General features: G+C 36.9%; 1 protein-coding gene across 6 annotated transcripts in view; it reads right to left on the bottom strand.

The window, feature by feature from the left end:
• Positions 1–13,974, bottom strand: part of LOC133836032 (homeotic protein ultrabithorax) — a 91,371-nt gene that overhangs the window by 55,764 nt on the left and 21,633 nt on the right. For 5 of the 6 annotated variants that reach the window (XM_062266308.1, XM_062266309.1, XM_062266304.1 and 2 more), the window contains one exon: positions 5,305–5,355. The exons of the other annotated variant lie outside the window; for it this stretch is intronic. In XM_062266308.1, the coding sequence (XP_062122292.1) occupies positions 5,305–5,355 (51 nt within the window). The remainder of the gene's footprint in view (positions 1–5,304; positions 5,356–13,974) is intronic. 6 annotated transcript variants of the gene reach the window in all.

The raw sequence follows: 13,974 nt of genomic DNA, 5'->3' as shown, positions 1-13,974 counted from the left end.
CTAAAATAAAGAACAATAATAATAAAGATTTTCTGTTCTTCGTTTCTATGCTTATTTTTGAGTTTCCTTTGATTTTACTGCTCAATTTCTATCTATTTGTTGACCGATTTTAAAACTCAGAACACAAACACAACCTTCAACAATGTAAATATGAAAAAAAAAGATATCAAAGCTAAAGCCTGCCACATAAATAAATAATTTTTATATGACCCACTGTTTGGCTGTGTGTGTGTGTGTGTGTGTGTGTGTGTGGAACAAGGATAACATGACTGATTATGTAAGCAAATGCGGTGGCGAGGACTTTCACGAGCCACGAACAAAGCACAGCACATTTGTGAGCTCCCCTCTCTTCTCCTTCCCCTGTCAGCAACACCCCCAACAAATGCTCCCTCCCCCTCTTTGGACCCCTCTTTACGTGCGCCTAAACATCCTGAGGCCTTGTTTTTCTGCTTGGCCTGCCCTTTTTTCTTTTTTTTTCTCGGTTTGTGGCAGTTTGCCGCAGCAGGTTGATTTCCACGATGTCATACACGAACACACACACACACAGTTGTATGTGTGTATTGTTGTGCGTGTTTTTGAGAAAGTGGCACAATTTTTATTTTACGAACGCCTAATGTAATAAAGCCCGCCCTGAGAAAGCTAAAGGCTGCCAGCTAAATGTATTGCCTGCGTTTAGCATTTCCAGCGATAAAAGGACGACCAGCAGCAGCATCAGGATTCACACACACACATACAGAGAGCAACTCCCGTAACAAATCTGAGGTTGCCAACCTTGCGGGAAGGAGGCGTGTGTGTGTGTGTGTGCGTTGGCCATGTGTGCGTGGTGGGTGGATGCGAATGCGAATGTGAATGTGGCCTGGAGCGGGGTCAGCGGGCATAAATCAAACCGAAAATTACACGCATTCATCTGCTGAGCTGGCAAAAGAAAAATATCTGCCACATTGCCCCCGAGCCAGTCGAGGGGGAGTTGAGCGGAGGGGGGCAGCTGCCGCATCCGAGAATTGGGGGTAAGTCGCATCGCATCGCATCGCCCTGGCAAATGGCGGAAAATATGGGTAACTGTGCAAAATTTAATGGCGTACAAAAATCAATAAAAATGACGCAGTTAACGCTGTTGGCGGCTTCTTCAAATGCTGCTGGCAAAGTCAACGCACAGGTAGACACACTTTTTATTTTTGTATTCTATTCTTTTAATGCTGCTGAAGATAGTAAAGAGAAATAGGTAAAGGAAGTATAACAGTAACAAATGATTCTAGTTGCCAAGAGAAAGTCCAAGTAAAATGTATTTTTTTGCGCTATTTATATTTCCCATTTATTTGCAATTTGGTATATTTTTTTTATTTTTCATTATTGTACTTAAAACTCTACCATAGAGTATCTCCAATTCGTTGAATCAAGTAAAATGTATTTTTTTTAGCTATTTATATATCTCATTTATTTGCAACTTTTTTATTTTTAATTTATGTAGCTAAAACTCTGCTGTAGAGTATCTTCAATTCGTTGAAAATTCTGCTACTCTATTTTGCATAATTTATTTGTATTTTGTATATTGTTAATGCTAAATGGTTTGCCTATTTATGCAGCATTTAAATTCAATGTCGTTAATCAAAGTGTAAAGTTCAATAACAAGCTGAAGAAATACGAATGGAAAATATATCGCCAGGCAGCAGAAATATTATAATCAAAACGCATATTAAATGAGCAGCAGATAAATATATATTTTCTTCACTTTCTTAAATAGTTCTCTTTAGTAATGCATTCCTCTAAATGTTCTGCAACTTTACTCTTGAACAACTAGAACTATATACTTGAAGATAGCACACACATATGTGTATGTACATAGAGATAAACGTACGCATTAGTATGTGTGTAGATGCTTGTGTGTAGATTGTCTTTTAGGGAACGTACGAGTACTTGCCACTTACTGCGACCACCATAAACTGGCCGCCAATTAACTAATTTGCCGAGCTACTCCGAGGGGCAATTAAATGGACACGGCCAGCGACATGCATGAGATACGAGATACAATTCTCAAGCACTCACAGATACACACACACACACACACAGAAGTGAATATTTAGATTACACACGACGGTAGCCAAGTCAAATGTCAAGTGAACTGATAATTTCGAAACAGGTAAAAACAGTTTGCCACAAAACCGGAAATTGCCGCAAAAGCTGTTCAAAGTGCTTTTCCGCACACACACACACACACACACAGTTCGATTAGTTCAAAGTAATAAAACGAGAAACTAAACTAAAAAAAATTATTGAAAACAATATTTTGCCACCACGCTCCACTTCAAAGAAATTGTGGAGTGGGCGACTTTCCAAATTGCTTTGTTTCATTTTCGGCTTCGGTTTTGTTTCCCACAAAGTGGCGCCAAAGTTTATCAACAATTCAACAAATTTAGATAGTTTATTGCACATTATTATGCTCTCTCTTATTGTGAATTGCGTGCCATTTGTGTTCATGTTCCCCTTGCCGACGGGTCGAAGATACGAGACATTTGCTTCGTCTTTATAAATAGACACATTGTTATAATAATGAGTACAAGTCTCAGTCCCCCAAGTGTGTGTGTTTGTGTGTGCCAACATATGGCCACGAGACCACGAATTCGATCACGTGAAACGAATCGTATTCAAAAACTACACGAGTACTCGCATTGTTCAATTGAGAAAAAAAATTGTTGTTCTCGAGCATTTATAAATAGTATTACGTGCTGATTGCACCGATGATTCAGTCATATATAGAGATTGACTAAACAAGTTTTATGTTAGCTGCCGTGGTTTCCAACATGTAACCAATAATTAACAAGTCTTATAATTAATAATTGGATTAATTTCACAATTTCAGATTTAATTACCAGTTATTACAAACACTTTTACATCGCCATCGATATTATTGATCTCCTTGAACTTTGAGTATTTAGAATAAATATGAATTTGCTTTAAATTTTTGTTTATATATTTTTGAATATAAAAGCGTAAACATGCTAAGATAATTGCATAGCATTCTGAATATTTGTTGTTCATAGATTTTATGTACATAGTTTTTTCCTTTGTATAAATTGTGAAATATTTTTAGCATGCATAGAAAAATGTTTTTTTTTTTTTTATATACACTTCTTCTCAAGTATTTTTCTTTGTACACACAAATAACTGACATTGCTAACATTATCCAGACGGAACATTTTAATCAATTTAATTTCATTCTATTAGCTTCTCCCTCTCATCTCAGTATCGTTTATGGGGTGAGCTATGAGTAAACCGCATTTATGTATATATTTTCTGGTATCTGTAAGTCAAAGTATGTTTCGGGCTGCTCTTTATTAATTTTCTAATGGATTTTACGTTTTCTGCATTTGAAGATTTCAACAAATAAATATTTATGCGTTTGCTGTCGAGTTCTCTGCCTCTGTCTCTGTCTCACTCTCTGGGGTTGCAGATACGGGCAGATGAGGAAGAGTATAACTTAAAGATACGGACACGGATGCGGATGCTGACACTGACATTGTGTCTGCGACAGAGTCTCACTTGGGTTTGGGTCCCTTTTTTTATAGACAGACAAGCAGACACACACATATATGAGAATTGATTACGATTGGCAAGTGGCATTTAGTGAGCGAACTTTGTTTATGTTTTTCTTCTTTCGCCTGCGGCTCATTGTCGATGTGTGTGTTGTTGTTGGTAATTTATGCTTTTGTATAAATTGCCAATAAACAAAACTATATAGAGTATAGCGTAAAACTGCAAAGCTTGCACATTCGTTGCGGAAAATGGGCCTAGAACTGAGTCTGACAAACTCTCTGAGTGTCTGGTTAACACAACTAAAAACAGACATTAACAACAATTAACCAGAGTACTCTGTAAATCATGTTTTTGCGACAAACTGCGAAACTGCATTTAAAAAGCAAATGATATTATCGTATTTACAGCGAATAGAATTATCTTTTAGATAGTATCTTTTTTTGTTTGCTATTACAGGGTATCTTTTGATCAGCATATAGAATTTGTTTTTGCGCTCGAGTGTTGTTATCTCAATTGAGGCAGGCAAAGTGTGTTTAATTGGGTTCCCAATAGTTACATATGGTTACGAGTGCTACTATATGTATGACTGTGTGTGTGTGTGTGTGTGTGTGCATAGGTAGTTACATGCGAAAGGAGAACGGAGAGAAGAGAGGAAGAGAGCTAGCTGCGTGCTGCAAAGCGATTCCTGTAAAGTGCAGCATGCTGAAAAATTGCTAACAAAATGATACGCTTTGTAAATTGTAGTTGGCTCTGCAATTTTCTCACTCGTTTTCTTTGCGTGCCAAGTGATACTTTTCCAAGTGCCACAGAAAACCACACACACACACACACACAAAAAAACATAAAATAGAAAAAAATCAGGAAAAACAATGAAAGAAACAAAACCAACAACACATATCGAGAAAATGCGCCCAACTTTCAGAGCTGGGGGCGGCTTTAATTGTGCAGCAAAGAAAACCTTTGAGCAATCATCTGTAAATGTGTGTGTGTATATGTAGATGTGATGTATGATTGTGTGTGTGTGTGTGTGAGCGAGTTGACAAACTGAATAATTTCCAATTATTTGGCAAACTTTATGAGCTGATAATTTCACATATTACGAGTATATTGTTAATTTTCCAGATTGCAACAGCTTTGCAGTAAATTTTCTCGCTCTCTCCTATTATTTGAGGGGGCATCATGCACATGCTAACGTTGAGTATTTTTGTGTTGTTGTATATATACAATATTTATTTATATATGTATATACATAGAATAGATTTCAAAGTTTGGGCAAATGCACACAACATTTACGATTTATTGGTATTTGAGTATTTTGTTGGCTTTACCTCTGTACCTTGGGGGGGACTGTGGGGCACGCTCCTTTTGACTGACACACTGGACACACGAAATCAAGAGGATGCAACAACGACACAAAACACACAAGAAGGAACAAACAACAAAATACAAAAAATCATTATATTTAAGAAGCTTTTTTAGATGGGTTCAACAAATTTGTTTGGGGACTGGAGTGGAATATGTTTTTTTGGGGAAAAGCTATCAATAAATTTGGTTTTCATCAGCATATCTAGGAATTGGTTTTAGGTTTGGGCACTTTCAAAAAATAACAAAATTCAAATATTTGATGACGCCGCTGTTGGAGTGCAACTCATAAGAAATTTCATAAAAAAAAAATAAATACAAATAATGATTTGACAAAAATCAAAATAAAATTATATATGTAAACTAGAAGCTAAAAGTATACGGAAAAAATATAAAGAAAATTGCACTTACCTAGCCAGTCTGGTAGAAGAGAGCCCGCAAGAGATTCTGTGTATCTCTTACCTGAAAAAGATAGATAATCATTCATTTAATATGGAGTGTTTATGGGAATAAATGCCTGACGAGTTAGTGTGTTAATGGAAAATTAATAAAAGCATTAATAGGGAAAAATATAACTACAAATGTTAGCTCGAAATAAAGTAGATAAGTTAAATAGTAATACAAAAATATTTATAAAAACTTAAAAAAGGGTTATAATAAAAAATTAAAATATAGCATTATTTAAATATTTAGAGATATTTATTAAATATGAAAACAAATGCAAGGGTATTTATATAAATTAAGAAAGTATAAACTTATAAAGCATTGTAATATAAAATATATCTGAAATTTTCAGATTGTCTAAGCAAAAAAATAATTGAGAAAAGCACAAATTAAAATCCAAGGAACAACACATAATTAGTGAACTCAAAACATTAACAACATTTATAAATTGTGTGTTTGAAGCATTGTATTTTGAAAATTTCCACATTTTTGTTTAAGGAAATAAAAATGATAAAATACATACTCGTATGCAAAAGGAGTCCTAACACTTTCTAAACAAGCAGCTGGTGCCGTCAACCAACAAAATATATTATAAAGATCCACCTGGTTTTCGGGGGGCACATTAATTCGGCAGCATTTCGATGGCATGTGGCATGTGGCAGGGGCACTATAAAAAGCACATGACTCCACAAAAGACGCGGCAACTTTTTCATAAATTTTGCGGCGCAAGTTCGCGCTGTTTGCCGTATTTCCTTTATAAGCATGTAAATATCGCAGCTAAATCATAATTTCAAGCTTAGCGAACACAGCCTGTGGAGTAGCAGCAGCTCCTCCAAAAGTTCTCATCCTCGTTCCCTAATGCTAATCTAATAACTTTAGCCGTCTACAATTTATTTGTTCTAACAGCAGCGCACACAAAATTATGCACACAGCACATCCTCAGTCTCAGTTTGAGTCTCAGTTTCAGCTTTAGCTTCAGCTTCATCTTCATGCCTTCGTCTCGTGTTTCGCAGTCCTAATCCAGCTTCTAGGACCTTCGGCAGTAAGACATTGAAGCGCGTCAGGTGTGCGCATTAAAAGGACTCTCTTCTCCCTTGGCGAGAGCTCTACTAAATTTCGTCGTAAAGTTTTAAATAATCGAAAACGACTCGACGCACTTGGCGAAAAGTTGAAACATGCAAAATTTGCATAAATAACAACTAAATGCAACTTGACGCTACGCAAAATGGCGCCAAATGATGAATTGCGATTGGTCCAAGGGGAAAGGTGAATAAGAAGTTGCTCTTTTCTGCTAAGGAATGCCAAGTGGAAATTTAGCAACAACTTTAGATTAATTTAAAATACGCAATTTATATACGAAATTTTGAATATTTTATCTACTTTCAGTCTCTCAATTTAAACAGATTTTTTTCTGCCACCTTTATTCGCAATTGGATTTCCGATTTTTGATTTAAAATGTATTTTTCATTGACTCTCAAAAATGTCGCATCCTGTGTGTCCAATCCCAACCCCAACCCCAACCCGACTTTGGCTCTTCATTTGGCAACTGCCGGAAGGCTAATCGATTGCCCCCCTTTTGGAAATGCCATCGAAACTGGCGTCAAAAGGGGGCGTAGCGACTGCACATTCATTGTTGTTGTTGCTTCTTATTGTTTACTTTTCTCTCTGTACTCGCTTTTTTAGCATTTTTTTTAATTTTTATGCACGTCTGCGCTTTTGTATGCAAATAAATCAGCGGCGCCGCGTCACATGTCGCACTCGAAGGCAGAGGGCTTGATGAGAGAGAGAGAGAGAGAGGGGGGAGTAATGGGCGTAACTAAAGGCTGGAGGTTTTGGCTGCAGTGCGCAAAAACATATCTCACACTATTTGTCACACTAGATACTTTTCATACCCTCGATGGCAAGGCGAGAATAAAGAGCGTTTGAGTTGTTGAGAAAGTGGTTGAATAATAATCCATAAATATTATTAAGTCTCCAAGTATATATTATTCTTTCGAAGCACATATACTTTAACTTAATTTTTTAATAAATTATTTTTGTGTTCACATTTAAATTTATTTTTAAAATTCTTGTTGAAAAATGATTTACTACGAACTCCTAAATATATTGTTGTTGAAAAAATCTTTAAATAATATCTCTTAAATATTTCATATAATTACAAGTTATTTTATGAATGTATATTCTCTTTTGGATTTTCGCATTAAATTTTTATTAACTTACGGGGTATTTTAAAGTTCCCCAACTTTAGTTTTAGATACTTTGCTTTATTTTAAAATAAATTGCAAACTCTTTTGCGACTTTGTTTGGTTTAACTGCATTTCCATATTTGGGGCCGCATACCAGGCGATATTTTATAATGAAAATCCTCGTTTGACATACGATGTGTGTATGTAGTTGTACCATATAGATACATATATACCTTACATATATTCATCTGTGTTGGGGTGTGTGTGTGTAAACTGCATGCGCCAAAATGCACACACAATTTTCACATTTGACTAAATTTATCGCGCAGGATTCGGGATTTGCGCCAATGAAACGCCAGCCAATAAATAAATTAAATTAATGGCACTGTGTAGCACATATAATTTTTTGTTACACCCCTCGCTTCCCCCCGCATTCGACCAACAATGGCAGAAAAAAAATAGATAGAACCCTAGTCAAGGGTTAAATGCTTGAAATTTGCCTGTCGCTTTGACTGAAAATTAGCTAAATTTACGTAACTCTTGGACATTGGGCCATTAGCTAACAATAGTCATGAAGCCTTCGTTCTTCCCCCAGCCCTCCCCTCCCACTGTACCCTGACTTTATTTAGGACTGTGCTGCCAAGCGTGCGAGTAAAGTCCCTCTGCCTGGATTTATTATTTTTACAAGATAAATGCAACATTTTACATTGGAATTTACGAGGCGTGTGGTGAAAAAAGCAGAAACAACAGTACAAAAGTCAAATGTCGCTGCACAGTGGTTAAAATTTATAAAATAAAATGTTAATAAAAAATATATTCCAAAAATAATAGTATCATTTTTAAATAAGCAAAATATTATAACTAAAATAAAAAGATGTTTATTGAAAATAATTCCTTTGCCCACTGTGCGGCGGTTAGCAGCCATTTGGCTATTTTCGATAAAACACATTTAAACAAATGAAAATCCTTTAAACAAGGATAACTCAGCAGAGAGTGTGTGTGTGTGTGTGGTAGAAAGGGTGCGATTGCGACCTGCCCGGTTTAACCCCACAAATTCAACTCGTTGCTTCCCTCGCTCGAAACTCACTTGAGTGTGTAATTGTGTATTTATTTGCGTTATTTGACAAAATATCAACAAGCACAATCAATCCTCCAGCAGTTGCAGGAGTCGCCAGTCGAGAGTTGAGAGTCGACATCGGGAGTCAACCACTCACACTGCTCCTTTTGGGGGTTGGGAGAAGGATACGTACTCCAATGGAAATTGCGAATGCTGCCATATGTCTGCCAGAGAAATCCATTTAAATTAAAGCTGAGCTGCATTCGAAAAGGCATAAATATCGAGCTGGCTGGCCAGCGGGGTAAAGTTTGTGGCATTGTAACTCTCTCTCTCTCTCTCTCTGTACTGTGAGATTCAGAATACACACAGTAGTATTCTGAATTGGTGTTGGTGACTTTGCTAACTTTCAATTTGAACTGAATTCAAATTTTTAGACCAGGCAACAACATCCCAGGCCAATGGCAATAAACTCTGCTCCTCGTTTTTTTTTTTATCTCTATATATTTCTTTTTTCTACTCTTTGCCAAACTTTTGTGCTCAATTTTCGCACAAATTTAGAGAGTGCAGAATGCAGGCTGGCTGGCTGGCTGGAGTTGCAATTGTATCTTATGCAAATTTACGTAAATTAAACAAAATCTTTGCAAAACAGAAAAATAAGTTTCAGGATTTACAATGCAAAACTTGTGTATCGAACTTAAATTATTAAGCGGCTGCCTGCCAGTGTTGCTGCAGTTGCATTCCAAAGACTCTGTCTATGGTTCAAGTGGGGGGGGAGAGAGATAGCAACCGAATTGCTAATAGCCCAGTGGGAACGATTGGCTTGAAAAAGGCTAACTTTAATTTTAGTGGAGTACATTTTGCAAATCTTTTTGATGACTTTAAAAATAGTCAACTTATTATTGAATTCTTAAACTTTATTAATGTATTTAAGTCTTGATTAGTTTAGTAGGTTTTTTTGTGGCTACGAAGTGCTGAATTGGGAAAAATGTGTCTTAAATAAGTTAACTCTATTGTCATATAAGAAATTTGTAAGCTTTAATGATTTTTTTAGGTTTAATAATAATATTATATTTGTAATAATTTCTGATTCATTAATAAATTCAGTTCTTCATTAGTTTCTTGTTTCTTTTTGAGGAATTCTTGCTTGCCTCACACCTGAATCGGTAACTACCTTCAATGAAAGTAGCTCCACTAAATTTGCAACTGGGTTGCATGTTGTATATGCATGTGGAGAGTGCATGTATGGGATTGAGTATGTGTGTGTGTCAGTGTATGTGTGAGTGTGTACAATGCGACAAAGACTTATGGTTTCAGTGCCGGAATTAGAAGCTTTCTGCCTGCATTTGCGCTGAGCTGCACTTGTTGTTGTTGCTGCCGTTGTTGTTGTTGTTGCTGCTGTTGTCGTTGGAACATTTGTCGTCCTTGTTGCTGCTGTTCACCCTCCCCTTTCACCCCTTCGCTTCGCTTGGTACACCAAATATATTGCAAATAATTCTCAATATATCGTAGAATGTCTGTTGCTAGTACAGTAAATATGCAAAGCTCGTTTAGCGGTGTAAATAAAGGCTTTGTCGGGGCAACCCGCTCTTGCTCTATGTTGAGGGGGGAGGAGGCTTGAAGGGGTTGTTCTGGCTGGTCAATGTGGCTTAAAGGGGTGATTCCCCGATTTCGAGCTGAATCGAAGGAGCTGCATAAACTGAAATATTCGATATAGGATGGCGAGCACATATTGTTTAAAGACAACTCAGGTCAACTAATTAAGAACACATGTGTTTGCGTCTAATACACACACATACACATAGTCACACACACATTCACATAGTCACATATACACACATAGATGTAACATATGGCGTTGAACTAAATTGGCGATGGGTCGCACACACTTTGACAGTTAATTTTGCAATTGTATTTCAATAACAATAAATTTAGCACACACACACATACCACATGAGATATATATGAGTGTGTTGGTGTGTGTGTGTGTGTTCACACGCAATGCAGTTAGAGGGTTAGCCACACCCTCGAAACTGGCTAAAACGCATTTGCCGCATACAAATACAGATATTGCATCTAATTAAATTTTAGCTGCAGCAGACACACACACACACTCGCTGTGGTGTGTGTGTGTGTGTGCACTCTCTGCATACACATTGATCAATTAACAGACAATATTTTCATTTGTCAATGGGTTAATTTATAAGCAAATCAATGGCGCTGCATTAACCCGCCAACACCCCATGCAGTTCGGCATGTAAGGGTAGTAAGGGGGTTGGAGTAGGGGGTGGGGAGGTGCACAGTGTGCACGTTGCTTGTATTTGTGGCTCATTTCCTCAATAAGGCGAGCGTGCCGAACCGCAGCGGAGCGAAGCAAGCGAACCATATTGTTAATGGTGCAAAATCCGGAGGACAAACACACCCAGAACTCACTCACACACACACACATGCAAACAAATACACACACACTCATACACTCACGCAATCAGAAGCATGTTGCATGGCCGACAGGTGCTGCAATGGCCGACTGTCTGCGCTCTGCATGTGTGTGTGTGTGTGTGAGTGTTTGTGTGTATTTTCGTATTTGTGTGTGGGTCAACCCTCCACCCCTCGTTGCAGCTGTTTGCCGAGGGTTGCTGCAGACGCATATGCGCTCTCGCTCGCACTCATTGCGCTTGGTCTGGCAACTGTTTCATTCTCATTGGAATCCCTTTTACCAGTTGTTGTTGTTGTTGTTGCTGTGGTGTGTCCTGGCATTCCATGGCAGACAGTCGAGGAATGCCAAAAGTGCATTGTGTGTATTTGTGTGTATGTGTTTGTTTGCGAGTGTGTATGTGTGTGTGGCCTGCAATTGTTTTCAAAGAAGTCCCCGAACCGTGTGCTAAATGTCAAGTTCAAATGCCAAAGTTCTTCAAATGAAATGATGCTTCTCTCCCAGTTTTAGTTGTTGTTGTTGCTTGGCTTGTTGCAAACGGCAACTTTATGATCTGCGAATTTGTTGCCAATTTGCAGTTGTTGCTTTAACCGTTTAGTTAATTTGGCGCACAACTTTTACTTGGCCAACATTTTTGGGGTGGCAACCCAATTGGCTTCAGTTTGAGGTAACTTCTTGAGCTTTTTGGCTCCTTGTGTGTAGCTTGAGCTCATATGTTGTGTAGAGAAGCTTACTCAATAATGTGAGAGATTCACAAAATATTTCTATACTTCTTCATAGAAATGTTTTCTAAAGTTCTGCAAATATTCGAGATTTATTTACAATTTTTTCCATCAATTTTCAGATTGTGTATTTTAAATGAAATGTTACTAATTTGAAATTATTTGTTAAAGTGATTTTTTCTAAAATATCAGCCAATATTAAATTTCACATAATACTCAAATTAATAAATTTCTTTAGTATTACATATCTTTATTTAGTAATTACCCTTAAAATACCTGAAGCTGACAACTAAAAGTATAAAAGTAAGTGTGAAGCGTAGTAAATTTATATCAAATGTCAGCTAATATTGAAATCCATAAAATCTTTATATCAATAGGATTCTTTATTATTATATTTCCTTATAGTAAATACCCTTAAAAAATATCTCCAGCTGACATCTCAAAGTAGATCCCATTAGGTTGCCCCACTGAGTAGCACAAGAAGACTCTTTTGAGTCCTACAAGCTGCAAATAAATGTTTTCTATGCCAAGCTCGCAAATATCTTTTCCACACACACACACACACTCACAGAGATACATATATATTCGTGTGTGTGTGCTTGTATTTGTGTCTCTTCTAGTTGGGCGCGTGTGTTAAGCTTCACTTGAATGTGATTTATGTGATCCGTTTCAAATTTATTGCCACAACTTTTGTTTGTACACACGTACACATACATATACTTGTACATATATGTGTGTGTGTCTGGGTGCGTGTGTGCGAAACGCTTTCATTGTAGAATTACCGCGTGGTTCGTTGCGCTCCCCATGTTACAACATACTAATGTTATTGTTGTTGTTGTTTTTGTTACTGGCGCTGTCGCTGCAATTCCTCCTCTCCTTGTTGCTGTTGTTGTTATTGTTGTTGTTGTCACTGCGCCCAGCAACTGTCAAGTGACACAAACAAATGAAAGTACAACAAAATATACAAGGAAAACCCATGGCAACAATGCAAAAAGGGGAAAAGCAAGAGCTCAGACTACCCCAAAGCACTTCCATTTCTACTTCTACTTCTATTTCTACTTCCAATTGCAATCGCAATTGCAATTGCGCCTTATGTGGGCCATGGCATTAAATGATTGAATTGTCAACTCTATATCAGTTGGCTTCCTATCACTACTGGCGCTACTTGAGTCGAAGTCAACTAGGTTGCCCCTTCTTCACACTCATTCCACACTCGCATTGACTTCTGCAGTCATGGCGTTGCCTTTTTGTAGCCACTTTTTGCTGGCGTTTAGATGCCGAAACGTGCCAAGAATTGGCAAATGAGCATTCTCATTGCCTCAGCTGTCAGGTGGAACACACTCCTTCTACTCCACACCATTCATGCTTAATAAAGTTATGAAATTGCAATGCGTGCGTTGAGTTTTGCAACTTTAAGTGACATTTGTGTGACAGACATGCGCGTGCATCCGTGAGTCCGTTTTCATGCCACACTCTGCGCCCTCCCTCTCTGCACTGTGGTGGCAAGGAACAAGGACGCGACCACAATGGGCGTAAATGAAATAAAGGTGCCTATTTAAATTACTAAAATTTGTTATAAATGCATATCGATAATAATCAAAATGAATTATTTTCATTGAACACTAAAAATTTAAATTTCAAATAATTAAAGAAAATTCTAATATTATATATAATATTACTATAATTCTTTCTATATCATTTTAATTTCGTTCATTTTCCTACCTTCAATCTATTATAACATCTTTTATTTTCTTCGAATTGCTCTTCACATTTGAATAATGTAATATTTAATACCTTTTACTTTTATTATTATGAATTGCCATTCTTCTAATTATTCCTTACTTTTAATAGAATTTATTATAGACCTTCACTCTTTCCAATTGTCTCTCTATTTTATTTATGTATATTATTTTCAATTTATATTTTAATTATGTTATCATTTTTTTTGTATTAACTACGAAATCCCTTAATCATTTAAGCTTTGAATACATTCTCTTTCTTTATATAAAAAATATTTAATTTATCATCTTATTATTTGCTTTAAAAGTAACTTCTTAAATACCTTCATTGTTTTTAAATTCATTCTATATATTATTTGCTTATTTCGTAGTCTATTCTCATGGCATTCCACTGTGCTTTGTTTGCTACTTTCTTGTTTATTCCCACATCGAACTGGCCGAGTTTTCTTCTCAGCGCTTTACGCAAATGTTTTCAATGCGAAGGTCAAGTGATTTGTTTATG

Source organism: Drosophila sulfurigaster, chromosome 2R (genome assembly GCF_023558435.1).
Source record: "Drosophila sulfurigaster albostrigata strain 15112-1811.04 chromosome 2R, ASM2355843v2, whole genome shotgun sequence".
Lineage (NCBI taxonomy): Eukaryota > Metazoa > Arthropoda > Insecta > Diptera > Drosophilidae > Drosophila > Drosophila sulfurigaster.
The sequence above is the reverse complement of the archived record's forward strand: the minus strand, read 5'-3'. Positions and strand labels throughout refer to the sequence as shown.